Raw genomic sequence first — 20,512 nt, forward strand, 5'->3', positions numbered from 1 at the left:
CACTGTCCACTGGCAAAGACTTCCTGCACCAGGAATTGGAGTCAGGCAGGTGCAGGGTTTGGGATAGGAGCAGTGAGGATGTGAAGAGTCCTGACCTGACTTGCCAGGGTCAGGGCGAGACCCTTTTTGAGAGGGAACTTCCCATGCCCAAGTGGGGCAAACAGCAGTGGGGCAGAGCCCCTGTGAAAGGCAAAGCCTGCTACAGGAGGAGGTCAGAGAAAGGAAACAGAGAACGGAAAAGGGCTGCTCCTGTGACAGCAGTGCAGCTGTGGAGGTGGAGCAGCAGGCAGAAGGCAGGTCACAAACAGCCAGCACACGAGGAAGTGCTGGGACACCACCCAGCGTGGTCAGGGCGGGCGGCCACAGCAGCTCCAGGTGCAGCAGATCCTCACTGGCCAGGGAAGGACCAGGAGCAGAGGCAACCAGAACTGCAGGGACCTCCACCAGGACCTGGAGATCTCCTTGGCAGGAGTCATCTTCCAGCCAAGACTTCCTTCTGCCAAGGTGTGGGCACCGTCTGTGGCGTGGGGGGACGGGGCAGCAGGATGGGGATGTGCCTGTGCTGGGTGGTACAGCAGTCCTGGGGCTCAGAGCCGTGGGTGACCATTCCCAGAGCCATCAGCAGTGGGGAACACTAATGCTGGGCAGGCTGGGTTGTCTGGGAGTGCAAGTGCTGGGAGGGTGCTGGGCTGCCATCAAAGTACAGGGACCCGACTTGGGTCCGTGAGAAATGGGGCTCTGGAGGAGGAAGGTCCCGGTCCCTGCAGCACCAGGGTTGCTGAGGAAGCCGAGTGGGACCAGCAGATAATGTGCTGAGGCTTCCTCTGACACGGCTGCAGCTGCAGGGCTGGGATTGCTCCATCACTATCAGTCCCTGCAGAGCCCTGTGCATCCCTTCTCTCCCTCCCTGTGTTATTGTTAGCCGGGAGGAAGCAGCTCCCCAAGTCCCACCTCAAGCTTTTAACCCACTGCTGCCTGGCCTGATGCTCTGCACTCCCATCAGCCAGAGCCAGGAAGGCTCCACCTCTGCCTTGGGAGGATGGTTTGGAACTGGGAACTGCTCCATCCTTTCCTTTCCTGAGGACCAGCAGCACCCCTTGGCTCGTCTCCCCCCACAAGCCACATTGTCTCCCACGGGTCTCCCACAACCCTCTTACAAAGGATGGACATTGGCATTGTCACCTCTAAGGCCCTGAAAGCTTTAGATGCCGATGCTTCCCTCTTTCCTCTCTCTTCCCCCTTTTAGTTGGTCGGAATTTGCCTTGAATTTGACTTCCTCTGGAAGTCCCCCTGCTCTGCTGAGGGGGGTGCACCGTGGAGGCAGCAGCTTCACCAGCTCTGCACAGACTTAATCCAAGCACCTGATAAACGGTTTGGAGGAAATCCACGGCACTTCACCGGCTTCGTTTGACGAGCTGGGGTTTGATTGAACCCCGGGATCTCCAGAGGTGCTACCTGCCACTCCTGGGGGAAGTGGAAATCAGACAGACATCTCAGCAGCCTTCTCCAGACTGTCATCTTCTCACACAACTGAACTCTGCCAAATTGCCCCCCCCTTCCCTCCGGGCAGAGAGGGGACCTCAGTGTGCCATCAGCACGGGCTGGGCTGTGCCCTCCCTGGTGACAGCCACCAAGGGACACCTCTCCTGAGCATCAGTGTCCATGCAGGAGCAGAGGTAGGTCACAGAATCACAGAATCTGTCAGGCTAGAAGGGACCACAGTGGGTCATCTGGCTGGTCACCCAACTGCTGAGCCTGATGGGGTGATGCAGGGACGCTCCACGTCCCCTGCACACGCACCTCAGATGTTGATGTGACCACCACGTGTGCACCCCCAGAATAAACCAGGGGTTTGCCTGCTCCATGTCCTGGAGCCCTGGCACAGCCACGTGCATGGATCTTCAAAAAACCCTGTTTGGGAGCACAGGAGGGTGCACCCATGGGTCACAGCCCTTCCTCCCCCGCCTTTGCCCCCAGCAGTGCCCAGGGTGATCCCTTGGTCCTGCTCTGCAGGGTCCTGCCAGGGGTTTGGAGCAGGCCAGCCTCTCCCTGCCTGTCCCACGGCACCAGCTGGGCCTGAATTTCCAGCTCTTCCAGAGCAAGTTGCCGGGTGGCTGCACCTGAAGCTGGCACTGTGCCGAGATGCCAGTGTGCCTGTCTGGTGCTGTGACTGTGTGCGTGGGGGCTGTGGAAATGGCAATGGGGTTCAGCTGCCCAGAGCATGCCATGGGCTGGGACAGGCTTCCTGCTGCTGTCTGCAGGACAGGAATCACTAGAGGGGTCATCCCCTTAGTCCCCAGCATGTCAGCACACAAATGTGTCTATTCAAACACAGTGAGTGGCACAGGGAATTTGGGATATCCCTGGACACCAGCAGGTACCTATCCCATCCCCTCTAGCCACATGGTTTGTGTCCCTGCCTTTGTCAGGGACATGACTGGGATTCATAGTCCAGACCCAGACTTGCTCCCCTGGAGCATCTTTCCCCCCTTGTTGTCCTGAGGGAATGGAATTAGACCCTGTGATGGCAAGAACGAGGATCCAAGCTCGTTCTGATGAGCTCTCTCCCGCATGTCCCTCTCCTCAGAGCCAGGGAAGTGACGCTGGGGAGGAACTTGGCTCCTCTTGTTTGTTATTACAGGATAAAGTTACCCTTTAAAGCCGAGCCAGTGCTGTCAGGGCTGCATTCCATCCGGGAACATCGCTCCTTCCCAGCGGCTCCAGGACACTTCTGGTTATTGTGCTCGCACAGAGCCAGCCCAACCCCAGTCACAGCGAGGGGCAGGCAGGTGGGGGGGATCCAAAGAGGAGCCTCGAGGCTTTTTTCACACCCTGGGAAAGTTGGAAGCAAAGGGAAAAGGCCTCTCTCTGAAGAGAGACAGCTCTTCTGGCTCTGGGATGCATGGGAAAGAGGAGCAGAAAGCAAGGGCTGGGGGCAGTGGAAGGGCAGGGGGAGCAGGATGTGGTTGGGGGTGTCTGCTGTCTCCTGGGATGCTGATCTCACCCCAGCTCAGCTGGGGACCCTCTGTTGAGGACAGACTGGGTGGTGGCGTGCAGCTGGCACCCATCTCACCCCCCTGCAAGTCCAGCACCAGCTCGGCATCTCCAGACCACGCACAGACAGGAAGAGGGCTGGCTTCTCCTTCGAGCTCCAGCCTCTGCCCCTGGGGGTCCCAAATCCAGGGGACCCCCCTTCCCTGTGGCACCCCAGGAGACACCCCAGCACCCTGAGGCTTTGCAGACAGGGGGGTTTCTCAGCGGTACCCTGGCCATCCCACCCACGCTAGACCCTCAGGAGGGGGCTGGGGGCTTGCTCAGGGCTTGACCCCCCCCCAACACACACACTGAGCCATGACGTGCCTGTGGGGTGGAGGGGAAGGAAGCTGACCCGGTGGAGCCGAGCCAGGGAGAGCTTCCTGGCAGCGAGCTGCAGCCTCCAGCGCCTTCCGTGCCGCTGCAGATGGCTCCGAGCGGGATGGGAAGCAGGCAGAGAGGGCTGTGCGAGCCCTTTCCAGCCGCTCCCCAGCCTGGCATCCACCCGCTCTGTGCGGGAGGCGAGCGCCAGCTGGGGCCCTGACACCGCCACCTCCGCGGGGTGTCGAGGGAAGCCTGACTCATCCCCGGCAGGAGAATGTGAGACTTGCACATGTAAACAGAGCTGGCCCCAGCGCGCCAGGGCATGTGACAGATACAGGAGAGACTGGCTGGAGCCACAGCCTGGGGCCGGTGGCATCCACACATGACGGAGAGCCAGAATGGGTCCTGCTCAGGGGGGCATCACTCGGGTGGGGAGGATGTGGCAGGATCCCTGTTATCAGCCTGTCCTCCCGGCTCTGCTACCCCTGCCCCAGTGGGGGCTTTTAGTAGCTGTTTTTACCCCTGATCTGTGTGTTTGGCTGCATCTGCTTTCCTCCAGGGACACCCTTCACTCTGGGGACTAGTTTGGACCAGCAGCTCAAGACAGGCAGAAGAGGTGCAGGATGACCAGGGAAGTGGTGGAAAAGACATATGGATGTGGCATGTAGGGACAAGGTTCAGTGGCGGGCTTGGCAGTGCTGGGTTAATGGCTGGACTTGATGATCTTAGAGGTCTTTTCCAACCCTAATAATTCCATGATTCTATGAGAGCAAAGCTCCTGAGATGCCATCCCATGGTGCCAGCCTCAGGAGCAGAGTGTGGCTTGTGGTGTGAGGAGGTCTGCCTGCATCTTCTCCTCCACAGGGATGGAGGGAGTATGGTGGCAGTCTGGGAGCACGGGTGTCTGTTCCCATCCTGGGAGCAGGGATCACTCGGAAACCTCCTGGTTATTCAACACGCTCTCCAGCACGTGATTTCCCCTTGGGTTGATCTGTGCTGTGCTATGGGCTCTGGGGCTGGGAGAGCTGCAGGCCAGCAGGGAGAGGAGATATTACAGCACTTCCTATCCTTGCTTACCCTGTGAAGCCAGTTTCATTTCCTTAATCCCCATCCCAGCATTTTCGCTGTTGTTTTCTTTGGAAGGGAGGGAGCTTTGCTGAAGGCTGGTGCTCACTGCAGGGAGCACTTTCACGCTCTGGGAGATCAACGTGGTTGCCCACTGGGTGTTCCCAGATGGATTCATCCCCTGCTTTGGGGTGCAGCAGGTGCTGCTCCACTCTCATCAGAGCAGATCTGAGTGTGTGTGGAGTCTGCTGCTCTGCTCAGGGAGGACCTTACTCACATTTGCATACAGCACTGCCAAATTTGCAGGCTCAGCTCTGCCAGGGCACCTCATGCTCCAAATGGCCTTTTGCTCCTGTGTCTCCCATGGCACCAGCTTTGGGGCAACATGTCTGTACCACAGCTGACTCGACAGGCTGAGCTTTGCTTCACCTGGTGCGATGCTGAATCCTCAGGCTGCTGATGCCTGAGCTGTGGTCCAGCCATGCCAGCCTCCCTGCCACTGGCTACATGTGCTCAGCTGGGCTGGTTTCTGGGCTTGCCCATGACCTCAGCCTCTCTGCTCAGCGTTGGACAGTCCCAAGAGACAGTAGGAATATTGTGAATCATGAATACTTTTGGAGTGATCCCTGCGGGCGTGTGCCTGAGATGGTTCCTGCTGTGCTGAGGTGGGGATGGCTGCCTGGTTGCAGGAGGTGGAGTGGCCCCAAGGGATGCTCAGCCCCCCAGGCTGAGCTGGGACAGGGGTTGGAGGTGCTGCCTGCCACATCCCCAGGGTGGAGGAGGCAGTTAGGAGAGGAGACAGAATCTGGACTAGCACCGTTCTGCAGCTCCCTGCCCTCCTTGGCCCATGCTGAGGCTGAACCTGATGCAGTCCCAGTCTGGATGTCCTGGCTTTGCTGCAAAGCCCTGACTCGTGTTCCTGCTTGCTGGCCAGAGTCTGGGAGAGCTGACCAGCACCCAGTGCTGGCCAACACCGAGCAGATTTGTGGCTGCTCCAGGGGTGTCCTGTCCTCCCTTCTCCAGGCCCTGTGGGCAGGCACAGTGCTGGGACAGACAACTCTGCCCCCTGGAAAGGGACAGGCTGGGCCAGGGCTGTGCCTCAGCCCGCTGCCGCCGTGAGCTGGCCCCGGGCGCGTCGGGGAAGGTTTTCCAGCAGAGCTCAGAGGAGCTGCTGGCACAGCCTTTCCACGCTGCCAGCCAGCTCCCCAGCGTGGCCAGGGCTCCGGTGAGTCAGCTGGAGCAGCAGCTCACATTGCTCATGCTGCCTCAGCGCCACCCTGGCTCCCTGAGCTCTGTCCCAGGTTGTGTTCCCCAAAAACGAGCATCCTCGCAGGATGAGCAGCCCGCTGCTGGGATGCCACTCCAAGGTGGTGGCAGGGGTGGTGGCAGGCTCTGTGGAGCAGAGGCACCTCAGCTGCTCATGGGGGTGATGGCGGGGCTCCCACTGTGCTCAGCACGCGGGGCTGTCCCGGCGCAAGGCTCAGAGCCCTGGGCTGTGTGCGCTGCCTTGCTCCAGCGCTGAGCAGGAATGCTGAGCACGCAGCAGCTCCAGCCTGGAGCCAAGGGCTGGCCTCCAGCCCTCCAGAGAGAGGGGAGAGGAAGACGTGGCTCCAGGCCCAGCCTGCAGTGAGAAGAGCAATTTGGGCAGAGACCTGCGGTGCGGGGCTGCGCCGACGGCTCAGACCTGCAGGCAGCTGGCACTGCTGGTTGCTGAAGCTGCCAGGGAGAGGGGAATGTGCTCAGGGTGGTCCTGGGTCACCAGGCTCTGGAAAGGTGTAATCCTGTGGTGGGAGGAGCTGGGCAATGCCAGATGGTTCTCAGACAGGGTGCCCTTGTGCTCAGGAACTCCTGCCTGCACCAATATCCAGCTTCCCAGTGCTGGCAGGGACTGCAGAGAAACCTCCTTTGGAGACAGGAATCCAGGAGTAACCATCTCCATGCTGCGAGGGTTAACCCAGGAGTATCCTTATCCATACTGGAAGGGTTAACCCAGGAGTATCCATCCATATCCATGCCAGCAAGATTAACCCAGGAGTATCCATATCCACAATGAAAGGGTTAAACCAAGATTAACTTCACCCATGCTCTTCTCTTCTCTTCTCTTCTCTTCTCTTCTCTTCTCTTCTCTTCTCTTCTCTTCTCTTCTCTTCTCTTCTCTTCTCTTCTCTTCTCTTCTCTTCTCTTCTCTTCTCTTCTCTTCTCTTCTCTTCTCTTCTCTTCTCTTCTCTTCTCTTCTCTTCTCTTCTCTTCTCTTCTCTTCTCTCTTCTCTCTTCTCTCTTTTCTTTTTTCTCCTTCCTTCCTTCTTTACTTCTTTCCTTCCTTCCTTCCAGTTAGATTGGATATTTGGAAGAAATTATTCCCTGTGAGGCTTGTGAGGGAGGCACAGGCATAGACTGCCCAAAGAAGCTGTGTCTCTCCCATCTCTGGAAGTGTTCAAGGCCAGGCTGGATGGGGCTTGGAGCAACCTGGTCTAGTGGAAGGTGTCCCTGCCCATGGCTGGGGAGGTTGGAACAGGATGGTCTTTAAGGTCCCTTTCAACCCAAACCATTCTGTGACTGATCAACCCCCTGCTTTGGTGGATCCACCCTCGCTGCCTCTCCTCATTGGCCCTTTGGTTTGGCTTTTCCCTGTTGGCCTCAGGACCTGCTGTCCTCTTTCCCATCTTTGCATCACTTCTCCTTCCCTGTAACCAGGCCAGCCTGGAGGACTGGGCTGGGAGCTGGGACGCCCTGGTTCTCACTGAGTGAGAACCAGCAGTGCTCTGCTCCTTGCTGTGGCCCCAGGAGAGTGACAGTGGTGCAATGATTTCCTTGTCACTGATATTGCCCTACTCTGCTGAGCCCTGAGTCCTGGCGATGGTCTAATTAGTGTTTCTGCCTGACAGGGCTGGCGGGAGCACCGTGCTGTCTCGTCCTTGCGTGGAGGATGTCTCACCGGGGCTGCAGAGGCATCAGTCCCATTTAAAACTGGGTCGACTCAACAGGATCTAGGACAGGTGAGAGAAAGATGGGCTTGGGAGAAAGGAGAGCAGCAGGGTGCATTCCCCCAGCAGGCACGGTGGTGGGGATGTGTGGCTTCCTCTTCTCTCTGCCTTCAGGGATGCTCAGAGGTGTCAGGGTTTAGGACCTGCACCGGCAGCTGTGGAAGCAGCACCGTGTGACTGTGGCATCCCTGGGGTGACTGTCTGCATTTGCACTGGGGCCACCTGTCCCTTAGCTGAGGACACTGGAAGCACTCCTCTGCTCCTTCCCAGTGGAGGCTGGAGGCTCCAGCCCCCCATCCAGGTGGGATTCCCTTCCCATCCAGGGAATGCGGGTTGGTGCCAATACTCTGCTCTCCCAGGGTGGCCTCGCTGCTCAGGAAAGGTCTGAGCATGACTCAGGCTCAGAAGGTGCAGGGGGGTGCTGGGTACCCAAGGGCTGGGACCAAGGGGTGTCCCCTCTGCCCCCGGCTAACTGCACAGCCCTGGTCACATCACTTCTCTGCCGGGCTGTGCGACACCCTCGGGGTCTGTCAGAGAGCGCTGCAGCCTGGGAGGCTGTGGTGGCCCTCGTGGGGGGAGAGAGGGGCTAAGGGAGGAGAGGGGGCTCCAGCCATTGCTGCCCTGGCAGGGGGAGGCTGTGTGCGCGCAGGAGGGCAAAGCGCTCATGGCCAAGCAAGCCGGGCTGATCCCGCACCCCTCGCGCCGGGGGACGTGGGATCCTGCTCCGGCTCTCGGTAGGGCTGGCGGACCCTCGGGGGATGCTGGTGGTCCGGGAGGGCCGGGACCCCCGCAGGGCCGTGGCGGTGGTGTCGGTGTCGGTGGTGGCGGTGCCAGTGTCGGTGGTGGCGATGGTGGCTGCGGTCTCCTCGGGGAGGGAGGCGCTCCCGGCCATGCAGCCGCCAATGGCGCTGGCTGGGCCGTGGTTTCCTGCCGAAATCACATGGCTCCCGCGTTTCCATGGAGAGAGCCGGGGTGGGCGCTGCCAAGAGCCTGCACGAACTCCCCGCTTGCTCCCGTCCATGGGAGTGGAACAAAGGGGATGCACCGAGCCAGGCCCGCTCTCGCCCCGCGCCTCGCCCCCCGCCTCTCCTGGGACATGTGAGTGCCACCCGCAGCTCCGCACCCCGCGGTCGCGGGGGGGTCGGGGGGAGCGGGGTTGGTGGCTTTAGCAGGGCTACACCCTTGGGGGGGCCACGTCGCCGCAAGCCACCGCCCGCCCGCCCGCGCCGCCCGCCCCGGTGGGCGCCCCAGGGCAGGGGGTGTCCGGGCACGGCGGGAGGGGGCACGGGGACACGGACACGGACACGGGGACATGGATACGGGGACACGGGGACACGGACACGGGGACACGGACACGGGCTCCGCTCCGCCGCCCCACTGCGGGCTGGGGGGCAGCTCCGCACCCCGCGGCAGGGCCGGCACCGCGGCCGGAGAAGGAGCCGACTGACAGCGGGATATCGGGTCCAGCTCCCCCCAGCGTCACCCAGTGCCCCCCCAGACCCGGTCCGGGGTGTATCAGCTCCTCCGGCCACTCTTTCCCTGCCGGGTTTGGGATGACGCTGGTGGTATGAGCCGTGTCCTGCCCCGAATCCCTTGGGACTCCAGGCAGGAGTATGGGCAGGGGGACGGCGGGCGGAGGGGAAGCTGCCCGTGCCCATATAGGGCCGTGCCCGAGCGCCTGCGGGACGCCAGAGCCGTGGATCCCGTGGGAGCGGCTGCACCCATCTCCCCCCATGCCACCCCTGCGCCCAGGCGGGGCCCGGGGGGGCTCCCGAGGGACCTGGGTGCACCATGTCAGCTGGGTGCTGCCTCCTCCTCCGGGGTGACGGAGGGAGGAATGCTCGGAGGAATTAATGAGACAGATCTTGCTTTGTTGCTGGCCCGATCCTCCTGTCTCCCAGCCCTTCCCAGCCTGCCAAGAAGTGCTCGGGAAGGCCTCGCACCATTAACCCTTTCCCTGCTGCTCCTCCGGCCGTCCCAGGGCGTGCAAACAGCCTCGGCTGGTTTTACCTTTGCCATGTTCCCAGAGGAGACTCCCAAGGGCACTGGGAAGTCCCGGCCATCCTATAAACCCCATATTGGCCAAGGACCCATCTCCTGGCTGATGGCCTCACTGCATCCCCTGGGCAGGGCTGGGACACGAGTGTGTGACGCCACACAAAATCCGGCAGTGCAGGGCTTGTCACGAGTTTGTCACCAATGGCGTTGCCTGCTCTCGGCTTGTGGGGGTCCCCGATGCGTCACTGTGGTCCCCTGGGTGGAGAGGAGCTGTGGTGGTGTGCTGGTATCCCTGGCGTGGCTGAGCCCCCGTGGAGGACGTGGCATGATGGGTTTGAGCATGGGACACAGGGCCAGTGGTGAGAGGTGTCAGGGTGGGCAGCTGAGAGGTGCTGGGGTGCAGCCAGGGGGGAACTGTTGATCTGCAGCGAGCACAGTGGTGGGGACAGGAGTATCTCTTCCCAAGCCTTGCCTGAGGCTCCTGGCCTCCTGCTTTGCCCTGGAAACCACAGTAGGATGCCTGAGGTGGGCATTGTCCACTGGACAGGAGGAGCTGGATGGGCATAGGGGCGTCCCCCAGAGATGTCATCAGGCTGGGCTCCAGCTTGTGCCCATGGCTGAGGCTCAGCAGGCGCACTGGAGCTCCTGCCATGGCACTGACCTAAAGGACAGGACCCTGGCAGACCCGTGGCGGGCAGGGAGTTGGCATTTGGGATCCCCGGGGCACAACAAAGGCGGCCCAAGCCTTGGCTTTGCGTGGGCTGAGGCCAGTGCTGGGCTGGGACGAGCTCCCTGCCGCGTGCTTTGGGGTTATTTATAGGGCTGCCATTTATATCGCTTCTATTTCTGCTGCCGTGTGGGGACCGTGTGAGGAAGCGAGGGGGGAGGGCTCGAGTCTGCCGCCGCCCCGGTGCCCGGATGGATGTGGGGTGCCCAGCCCCTCCGGCAAGGGATGCTGCCGGCGGCACTGGTGCCAGCCTGGCTGTGCGTAGAGCCCGGCTTGGCGCAAGGGCTGGTCCTTCTCCAGCCCTCGGGGCATCTACCCTGTGGAAAAAACTCTACGTTGGGCTCCCGGGATTGTTTTGGAGCTGACTTGGCCAGTTTTAGCAAAAAGTAAAGTCTGAGGGGTCGGCTGTAGCACTGTGGTGGGAGTGACCACCTGCAGCTGTCCCAGCCCAGGACAAGCCACTTGGTCACTCACCGTGGTTCTCCTTCAAGCCATGATGATGGGTCTTCTTGCCAGAACTGTCACCTCCTGCCCACTCCCAGGTCTCCTCCATGGCCAGGAGCTCTTTGTCCCCTCACCAGGCTGGTGCTGACACACGCTGGCACTCATCTCCCTGAACTTTTGTGGCCAGCCATGACTTCTGCCACCCGCTGAAGCTGGCCTGTGGCCTTTCCTGTCATGTTCCCAGGCACTCAGGGGTGTCTGTGGCTGGGGAGTTCTTGTCCAGAACAGCCTGAAACAGTTTCTTTATCACCTTGGCCTATGGTGCTGGTGCCATCAGGGCAGTGTGATCCTGGGGCTGGTGGCTTCTCCAGGGCTGGGTGGGCTCAGCCTCAGTGCTGGTGGTCCCAGCATGGAGACGCTGGGGAATTTCCCTAGGACTCGGTGCTAGCAGGACATGGGGTCTCTGGGAAGTTGGTCTTGTATCCCAAGGCAGACAGGGAAGTGGGAATGTCCTCCTGGAGTGTCTGAATTTTTCTTCTGCCTGCACACAGACTGGCTGTGGCTGTACACGTGTGTCCAAGCACAGCTGCTCACAGAGCGTTGTGTTTGCATGCTCAGCTGTTGTGGTTGGGGTGGGAATGCCCAGGGCAGCTCCCCAGGCCTGGCAAGAGGAGGGCGTAAATGGACACCCCCAAAAAGGGTCCACCTGGAGCATTACACCCACATCCCTGCTGCTGCAGAGGGATGGAGGAAGCTGCCCTGGCTGGCTGAGCTGAGCCAGGGTGGTGAGGATCGAGAGAAGTCCCCTGAGCTGGGGGTCACCAGCACCACGTGTGGCCATGGAGATGTCCCTTTCCTTGCATCCCCACCCTATCCACCGCCAGGCCAGGGCCAGGGATTCATTTAACTCAATTACCACCCAGGCCCTGGTGCTGCTGGCACGACTTGTGCCCTTCCCCTGACCCTCGCTTGGCCAGGTGTCCCTGCCCAGTGCCTGGCAGGGTGCTGTGAGGTGCCCAGAGGGAATGGCTGATGTCACATGTCCTCCTCTGGCATCCGCTGCCACCTTTGGAATGCCTGACCCCACCTCCTGCCTGCTCCTGCTGGTCTCCCCATGGGTGATGCCCAGGATGGGGCCATGCCAGGCGGCTCACCCGCGTGTCAGCTGCCACAGGGATCCCCCGGCAGAGCGGGCAGGGCTGCGGAGAGGCGGGCAGCAAGCGGCACAGCCCGGCTGTCACCCCTCCGCGAGGGAAGCCTGGGTGTCCCCTCGCTCTGCGTGGCACCGGGGAACGCCTCTCCCGCGGCTCTCGGGCGGCCTTAGCGTGGCTTTCTCATTAACCTTTAATGAGAACAAACAAGCTGGCATGGGCCGTGGCCGCGGGCGCGCTGCCTGGCCGTGCGCCGGGCACTGGCTCTGCGCGGCTGCCAGCGCGGCTCAGGCTTTGCGGAGGGATGGCCGGAGCCGGGGCGGTGCCGGCAGTGATGCCATTCCCCGGGGAGAGGCAGCACGGGGTGAAAAGCTGCGTGGTGGGAGCCCCCCTGCCCAGCACAGCCATCGTGGTGGGACTCTGCCCCTCCCTCAGGGGGATGCATCCTGTCCGTGGCAGGCAGGGGACACGGTGTTCACTCAGGTTCTTGAAGGCTGGGGTGGAGATGGGCTTTGCAGCGTGCTGGGCTGCTGGCTCCCTCTGTGCCCGTGGCTCTGGCACAGAGGCTGCAGGCAGGTGGGCAGTCTGGGATGGTTTTTCCTTGGATGCTGCTCAGAGCCAGCCCAGCCTCACCAGTTCTTTTCCCAGCTGCTCTCCCAGTGGGGCTGGTGCTGTGTACCCAGCTGGGCACCAGGGCCTGAGGGTGCCCTGGGTCACAGCACTCTTTGGTGACACTGCTGCAAGTCCCAGCTCTCCAAGCCTGGCTGTGGCTGGCTCCAGAGCCACGTGTGGGTGACAAGGGGCAAGCCAAGTCACCCTACGAGGAAGCCCCAGATGCTTCTTGTTGCCTGCAGGACCTGAAGGGAGGAGACCAGCTCTGGGCTGGGGAAGCAGCCCCACAACAGGCTGACCCTCTAGGGAAGGGGTTAACTGTCTGGGAGGACCCAATCTCTTCAAGCACCCCCCAAGACTCCAGTGCTTTTCCTCCTGAACCTGGCCTGACCTCGCTCTAAAATCAGCAGCAAACAGGAAAGGAGCCTGGGAGGAGGTGTTTCTTCCTGCCCCAGTGACGTGGTGATGGCAGCTGGTCCCAGCCTGGATGGAGCTGGCTGCCTCTGTCAGAGCTGAAAGGGTGTGCCAGGCCTGGGTGCCCCAGGACCAGGACCTGTACAGGGACCTACAGCACTGGAGTGGGGTGACAACTGTGCCACAGAGTCCCCTGGTTGTTTAGGGCATCCCTGTGCCCTAAACAGGGAGTTGTGAGGCTGGGAGGTGCTTCTGGCATTGGCATGGAGGGCAGGTGGGTCTGCTGCACCGCCTCATGGGACCTGGATCCCCGTGGGGAGCAGGACATCCTTCTTCCCTACATGAGAATTGCACCCAGCCTCTTTGGAGAGCCCTGTGAGGATGTCCTGGCTGAAGCCAGCCTCTCCAAGGGCTTTGGAGGCTCAGAGGATAAAAAGTAGGGACTCATGAGCAAGGAAAGCCTTTTCCCAGTGGCTCCTGGGTGTTGCAGGGTGCCCACAGGCATGCCACGGGAATGGTGGGAATGTGGGAAGCCTGCAGCAAAGCCACGGTGATTTTATATACCTATATATAAATATATTTGCATATATTTATTTATATATATATATATATGTTTAAACCCAAGCAGTGCAGAAGCAGGCAGCAGTGGTGAGTGCCGGCTGCCCACGGCTTTGTGCCTGCCTGCAGTGGAGCCGGCAGGGATGGGGGTGAGGGGCTGTGCATCCCCCCCACCCCATCCCGGGGTGGGAGCAGCTCGGGGACAGTGCTGTGCTGGGCAGGGCGGTGTGTGCTCCGTCTCGCTGCCAACCCTGGGTGCCGGAGGGAAGAGGGTCTCGAAGGGAAGAGACCCGGAGAGGGGCTGTGGGGGGAGTTTGCACTGCAGTGCCCTGCAGCGTGTTCCCCTCCCTCCCACCCGTGCCTCAGTTTCCCGAGGGGGGAAAGGATGGGTACTGAGCTGTGCTGCGCTCCGGGAGTAGCCAGCGCTGGTGGGGCCCTTTCCCTCCAAGGGGGTCAGGAATCCTCCCGTGTCCTCCCATCCTCCGTCCCCCTTGAGTCACGGCGGGGCTGCTGCGGCGCTGGGCAGTGATGTCAGCCCTCGGGCAGGGGAAGCGTGGGAGGAGACTGCTGCCCGGGGGGAGCCCTCCGGCCACGGCCCCCACACCCGGACAGACAGACAGACAGACGGACGGACGGCATGAGAGAGCAACAGCCCCCCTGGACGGTGACCCCAGCCCGAGGGGGATGTGCTGCGGCAGCACGCCATGAATGGCAAATCGAAAGGTACTGAGCACCGGCAGCACCGGGGCTGCCCAGCAAACCGCGTTAATTTGGGGACGCCCCGCTGTTTGGGGCTCCCGGGTGACGTGGCCGGGCTCCTGCGGGGTTTTTTGGGGTGAGGGGTTTCCTCGGGAGGAGAGCTCTCCCTGACCGGGGCACCAAGGACACAGGCACCCGCCACCTGCAAGGGACACGGTTGTCCCCGCAGCTTGCAGTGATGGGGCACCAAATCAGGGTGTCCGTGCAGGATAGGACCCACTGGCTGCCCGGCATTGCTGGTGCCCCCCCAGGGACCCAGGCTCTGTCTCTCAAGGCAGGAGAGGGGCCACAGCTGCCTTCTGCTCCCGGGTGACGCACCCCTGATGCCACAGCACCACCACGGTGGTGCGGCTCTCCTGGGCAAACTGGTTTTCTCCCCCTCGTGCCCCCACATGTAATGAGGGCAAACAGAGCCTGGCTCTGTGTTGAACATCCCTGGCATGGTGGCCCCAGGGGAACTGGGCAGGCTCTTGTGCACTCAGACCAAGTTGCCCGGGCAGGATTTGTGGGGGAAGGTACTGGTACCCAACAGAGCACCCTGGAGATGTGCAGGTCAGGGGTAAGGTGGCACATGGGACCTCTGCAAGGTTATGCCAATCCCAGAAGGATCCTTCCAGAGGATCCCAGCACCTCTGAGAGGGATCACAGCCCACTCAGGAGCAGGGTCTGGTGCCCCTGGCCAGGCTGCAGTCCCATCTCACAGGGCATGGGAGTGAGCAGTGTCCGTGTGGGTCCTGGATGGGTGCTCAGTCTGTGCCTTTGGTGGTGGGGGACTGTGGTGGTCCTGGGTTGGTTTTCAGGAGCCACGTTGGGCTCGAGCTCTGACAGGCCCTGAGGAACCCACTGTCCCAATGGTGGCCACTTCCCTGGGTCACAGTTTGGGGCTTGCATCCCCCTCTGGCTGGAAACAGGGAGCCCGTGGGATGGGTGCTGGGGTGGGAGGCTGTGAACCCGAGGGACTGGCTGTGAGTGTCTGCCTGTGCCGTGCCGTGCCCTGCCCTTCCGTGGGGATACTCCGCGGGGTAAATAAGCACTTCCTCCAATTCTTCCCATTCGCAGCTCCTTCCCTTTCCTGCTGCCCTCCCACTTGGCCCGAGGAGCCAGCGGCCTCCCACGGCCCACAGGAGCGGATATCACCGCCATACCCCTACTGCCACAAGGCCAAGAGCACCCAGCACCCATCCAACCCAGGCAGCTGAGAGCACCCAGCACTCTCCAACCAAATCAGCACCCCCTGCTCTGGGGGACATTGTGGGACTGTGACCTTTTGACCGGGAGTTCCTCTCCCAGCTGAGTCACAGGGAGCTGGAATCCATTCACTGACTCATCTGACTCCCAAAACCCCCCAGTCCCTCTCCTTGCCCAGCACGTGGGGGAGCTGGGGGGTGTCCTGCCTTGCTGGAGGAGAGGCAGAGCATGGAGGAGGTCAGGGAAGAGGCGGCTCCCAGGCTCCCTGTGACCAAGGCGGGATGGCGTCGGTCCCCGGATGCTCCCATCGTCTGTGGCGGGGAGGGATGAGGAGTGATGGGAGGGAAGAGCTGCTCCAGCCCACGCTGGGAGCCGGCCAAGGGCCGTCCCGGGGCCGGAAGGGGCCGGCGGGGGCCGGGGTACGTGCCGGGGTTAGGGCAGCGGGACCACAGCTGTGCAAACACGGATGCAGCGGCTGCTCCGGAGGGAGCTGTGCCAGCAGGCTGAGTTCACAGGCTCCCGAGGTCACCCCCGCCGTGTGCCCAAGTTTCACCCAAGGGTGCTGGGGCAGGGGGTGGCAGGACCCCCCACTTGCCTCAGACACCAGGGGCAGGATGGATGGTCCTGTGGCCACTGTGGCCTCCCCCACTGCAGGGGGACACTGGTGCCCTGTTGTGCCCCAGGGCGTGGGCGCAGTGCCAGCAGTGTGGGGACCACAGCCCAGCCCCTCCTGGGGAAGCCCCTTGGCTCCCAGGGGCACGTGTGTCGGTGCTCTGTGGGTGCTGCTGGCTGGTCGTGGGTGACCCCCAGAGGTCAGGGGTGCTGGAGGGTGCTGGGTTGTCCACCCTGGGCATTGATGGCCATCAGTGAGTAACATCCCTGGAGATGCTGATCTGAGCACCTCCAGCTCCCAGGGCTGCAGGACCGGGGACTCGGGGGGAGCCAGTTTGGGGCGTCTCCGACCAGGGCAGTGTTGATAAACCCGCCGGAGCGACCTGAGGCTGGTGTCTGAGTGTCGGAAACAGAAACCAGCTGGGACCAACCCAGCCGGTCGGACTGCCCCCTCCACCGCTCAGACCAGCATTCTTGGGATCCCAATCATCTCCAGAGCACCGGGCGTCGAGAGAGGAGCTGGCAGCCGGGCTGGAGAGCCCCGGGGTGGGCTCCAGCACCCCATGCTGTGCTGCCTGTCCAGCTGCTCGCTGCCCTTTTGGCCTCTGCCCATGGGCAGTGCTGGCTGAAGACAGACAGAGGGACAGGATTGTGTTTCCTGCGCCGGGGGAGCTGGAGGCAGTCTGTGGCACAGAAAAGGTGAAAACCCTGGTTGGGAGGCAGGTTCGTTAGCACCGAAGCCCTAATTAAGGGCAGGGGTGGTGGGACTTGTTGGGACTGAACCATTGGGGCAGGACCTCTGTGTTTACTTCTGAGGAAAAGGAGGGATGTGCTTGGGGCAGGGACATGGCAGGGACACGTGTGTCAGTGCTGTGTTGGTGCCAGCCTCTTGGTAAGCCTGGTGCGGGGCTCACCAGCCTGGGTGACATGCAGTGGCCTTTCCACGGGTGCCCTGGGCTCTGCTCCCTGAGGGGGCTGCCTGTGCTGCTGGTACCAGGTACCTCTTATCTCGGTAATGTCAGGAATGCACTGTGCTGGGTTTTTTCCTCCTCTGTGAGCCAAGCCCAAGTGTGCCAGGAGCAGAGACCCCACACCCTGCCTGCCCTGCCTCTCGCAAGCAGAGCTGCCCTTCGGCACCCAGCAGGCTGCCCTCTGGTGCTGGGCTCAGCAGGGACGTGGTGTCCCCCTCCTCAAAGGGGATTTGGGGTCCTGTCACAGTTATCTGTGTTGCAGGGTGCCAGGCGTGGGGATGCAGGGTGCCACGGTGTGCTGTAGTGGGTGTTTGGGGGAGAGCTGGGTTCCAGGACTGGAGCACAGGGATGTGATCCTGTCAGCAGCCACCGCTCATGGCACTGCTCCCTGTGCCAGTGCAGGAGCCTTTGGTGCTTTGGAGCATAACCCAGCACGGCACAAGAGGCTGCTGGAGTCTCTGAGGTGCTGGGGCATGTGGCTGGGGGTTGCTCTGACTCTGCTGGGGAGTTGTGCTGCAGCATCAGTCCCCTGCAGCACCCCCAGCATCCTTCACTCCCACGACACCCCCAGTGTCCTTCTTTCCCTGTGACATCCCCAGCATCCTCCTGCCTCGTGACACCTCCAGGGTCCTCCTTCCCTTGCGATGCCCCCAGCATCCTTCTCCCCTGTGATGCTCTAACTGTGGGCTCCTGCCTGAGAAAACCTCTTAGAGCTCCGTCTGAGCCCCCAGGTGGCAGCATGGCCTGGAGAAGGATGGGCTGGCAGGACCATGCGCACCCAAAGGAACTGTGACCCACCCCACACATGGAGAGCCTCATCCTAGGGGTGGTGGGTGCTGTCCCTGTGGATGAGCTGCTGTAGCACCCAGCTGGGGAGCAAGCAGAGGAGCCACAGGCCTGGCTGGCTCGCTGGGGAGCAGATTAAAGAGCCCTGCAGAGGGTAATCTGCCCAGGCCTGCAGGTCAGCCGGGCTGCCAGGGATTACAGCTCCTTCTAATGAGCTTAATTGGGACAGTGTTGTCCTGGAAAATGGAGGCACTGGCACCCAGATAGCACCGAGGCTGTGGGACCCACCGAGCGGCTCTGTGGTCCTGGGCCTGGGACCGGAGTGCCAAGGGGGAACCAGATGGACCTGCTGCCTCCCAGCCCCGCTGGGACAGAGGTGAGCGGCGGGGGCTGTCTTTGACTCCGAACGGCTCTGGCTCATCCCAAGCACTGCAAATCCCTGGCCCCAGCCTGGCGTGTGGGGTGGTGAGGGGCACAGCCCTGGGGGGATGCCCACTGGTGGCTGAGTGGGTGTGAGCCACGTGGGGCCAGGTCGAGCTGCGGTCCTGGGTTTGTTGTGCCGGGGGAAGGAGAGGGGATGGTGGTGGAAGCCCCAGCAGAGCCTCTGTCCCTGTGATGTCCACTGGCTGTCAGCCATGCTGGAGGCAGGAGTGAGCCCCCTGGGATATGGGGAGGTGGCTGTGGCCTAGTTTGCCAACCAGGGAAGCTGTGCATCCCTAGGGCCCAGCCTGGCCTTTCCTGGCAGGGTGTGTGGCTGCAGGACGCCGTGTGGGCTCATCCCCAGCAGCTCCTGGCTCCCCAGCCCACAGCTCAGCTCGGGGTTGTCAGGGACAGGGGCACTGAGCTGCCATCAGCAGTGGGCAGAATGAAGTGGAGCATCCCACATCCTGCTCCTCTGTGGCTGCCCCTTGGGCTGGGCTCCTCCCTGTGCCCAGCTGGCACTGCTGGGGGTGGCCAGGAGCCCCAGACTCCCCTGCTCTTGCCTTTTGCTTTGGGCTGCCCTCCCTGAGCTCCTGCCAGGGCTGCAGGGATGCTCCTGCCCCAAGACTCAGAAACCTGCATCGTCCTGGTTGGCATCCACTGCACCAGCCATGGTGGGGACAGGCAGGTACCGGCACCAGTTTCAGGTCTCCTGGCACTGTCACTGCAGGGGTGCAGCAGCTGTGGGGCTGGACACGTGCTGCCTGCACGGACTTTCCAGGGTCTGGTGGGGAATGGCTCAGCCTTTTCTTCCCCAACACAGAGCTCCTGGCAAAGCCAGGAACTTTCCAAAGTGCTTTGTTGTCCTTGGGTTTCCCTCCTGGTTGCTGCAGCGAGCGGAAGCGAGCGAGGAGACAGCGAAGGGCTGGGCGTCTGGGTCCAGCCCCCCGCCCTTCCTGCCCCTGCAGCAGGGTGGCACGGGGGGCAGCAGGATGTGGGGCAAAGTGGGGTTCAGGAGGAGGTGTCCGGGCTGGGACACAGCGTAGGGTTTGCCATGGTCGTATCTGGGAAGGGCCATGGCAGGCGCTGGGCATCAGCCCCCTCCTGTGGCTCCCATGGCACCAAGCTCTGTCCCCACTGAGTGCTCATGGTGTCCAGGGCCCTGCTTCACCCAGGGCAGGGCACAGCAGCACCCCTGGGGGCAGAATGGGCCCCGTGTCCCGGCACCACCAGGAGTGTTCTTGGACTGAGAGGCTGGGCAGGCTCGCAGCCTGTGGTCCGTGCGTGCCACTCTGAGTGCCAGCGGCACCCCTGCCTGCCTGCCTGCGTGTCCCCACCCTGCTGCTGGTGACCCTGCTGTGTCATTGTCCCCAGGGAGGCCCTCCAGGTCACACTCAACGATGTCACTGTCTGTGCGCCCGCAGCGCCGAGTCCTCGTCACCAAGATCAATAGGAGCCAGTCCTTTGCCGGAGTGAACTCATCGGCCGACCGGCCCTTCAGGTAGGAGATGGCTGCTCGTGCTGCCTGCTGCGGGGGACGGGCACAGGGACAGGCCTGGGCGTTGTGGTGGGACCTGCTGCACATCCCGAGGCTCCTTCCCATCCAGCTGGACCTTTGTGGTAGCCAGGAGATGTTGCACAGGGGGCTGCAGGGAGCAGCTGAGGCCATGTGGGAGACAGCACCCATCACCCCAACCCTCTGCTGTGCTGTACTGCAGGCAGGGTGAGGACCCTGCAGCCACCAGAGCGTGGAGGGGACAGGTGTAGCTCAGCCCGCTCTTAGGAGCTTCCCTGTGACCATCTCATCGTGTTTAATGGGTGCAGTGGAGCTGGGGGGGCTTTGAAGTGTCTTGATGGCCTTGACGTCCTGCGGCGGCTAGTTTGGGGGTTGGGAGTGCTGGTGTGAATCAGGGTTTCCTCGGGGTCACCCCAAACCTGTCCCTGAAGGTTTTATTGGCCTCCTGTCAACTGTGGTGTGAGGAGCAGCCGTTCCCTATTCATCCTCTCCATCCACTGGCGATGTTATGGTGCCATCATACCCTTCCTCCTCCTCCTCTCTGCTGAGCCTTCCGTTGGTGACACCCACCCGACTGCACTGCTTGTCCCCACTACCCCACTCCACCCATCCCTAGCTCCCAGCTATGCTCTCACAGGTGGTTCTCGGGAATGCCACAGGTTGGGTTGTGGGACTAAAGCAATTTAGTGCTTTTAATCCCTTTTCCTTTTAATCCCTTTTCCACCCAAGCTTCTAACTTTCCAGTGCACCCCCGAGTGTCAGGGGAAGATGTCTCTCAGCCAAATGACCAAGGAAAGCAGTGCCAAGCTGCCTGACCAGGCTGTGGGCATCTTCTTTGGGTGGGCACAAGCCCAGGAAAAGCCTCCCTGTGCCCAGAAGTCTTCCAGACCTTCTCAGCTCTTGTCCCCAGGTCCTGTCCAGCCCCTGGACTAAGTAACACTTTGTAGGTC

At 61.9% G+C, this 20,512-nt stretch overlaps 1 protein-coding gene across 5 annotated transcripts in view; it reads left to right on the forward strand.

The window, feature by feature from the left end:
* Positions 1-1,260: 1,260 nt before the first annotated feature.
* Positions 1,261-20,512, forward strand: part of RIPOR1 (RHO family interacting cell polarization regulator 1) — a 30,296-nt gene continuing 11,044 nt past the window's right edge. For 3 of the 5 annotated variants that reach the window (XM_050311430.1, XM_050311427.1, XM_050311428.1), the window contains exons 1-2: positions 8,375-8,504; positions 19,421-19,547. In XM_050311430.1, the coding sequence (XP_050167387.1) occupies positions 8,426-8,504; positions 19,421-19,547 (206 nt within the window). In that variant the 5' untranslated portion in view covers positions 8,375-8,425. Of the gene's footprint in view, positions 1,677-7,307; positions 7,419-8,374; positions 8,505-13,838; positions 14,034-19,420; positions 19,548-20,512 lie in introns of those variants that run through there. The other 2 variants (XM_050311431.1, XM_050311429.1) reach the window with 2 other exon arrangements.

The sequence above is a fragment of the Myiozetetes cayanensis genome, unplaced genomic scaffold, assembly GCF_022539395.1.
Source record: "Myiozetetes cayanensis isolate MyiCay16 unplaced genomic scaffold, myiCay2020 scf16, whole genome shotgun sequence".
NCBI lineage: Eukaryota > Metazoa > Chordata > Aves > Passeriformes > Tyrannidae > Myiozetetes > Myiozetetes cayanensis.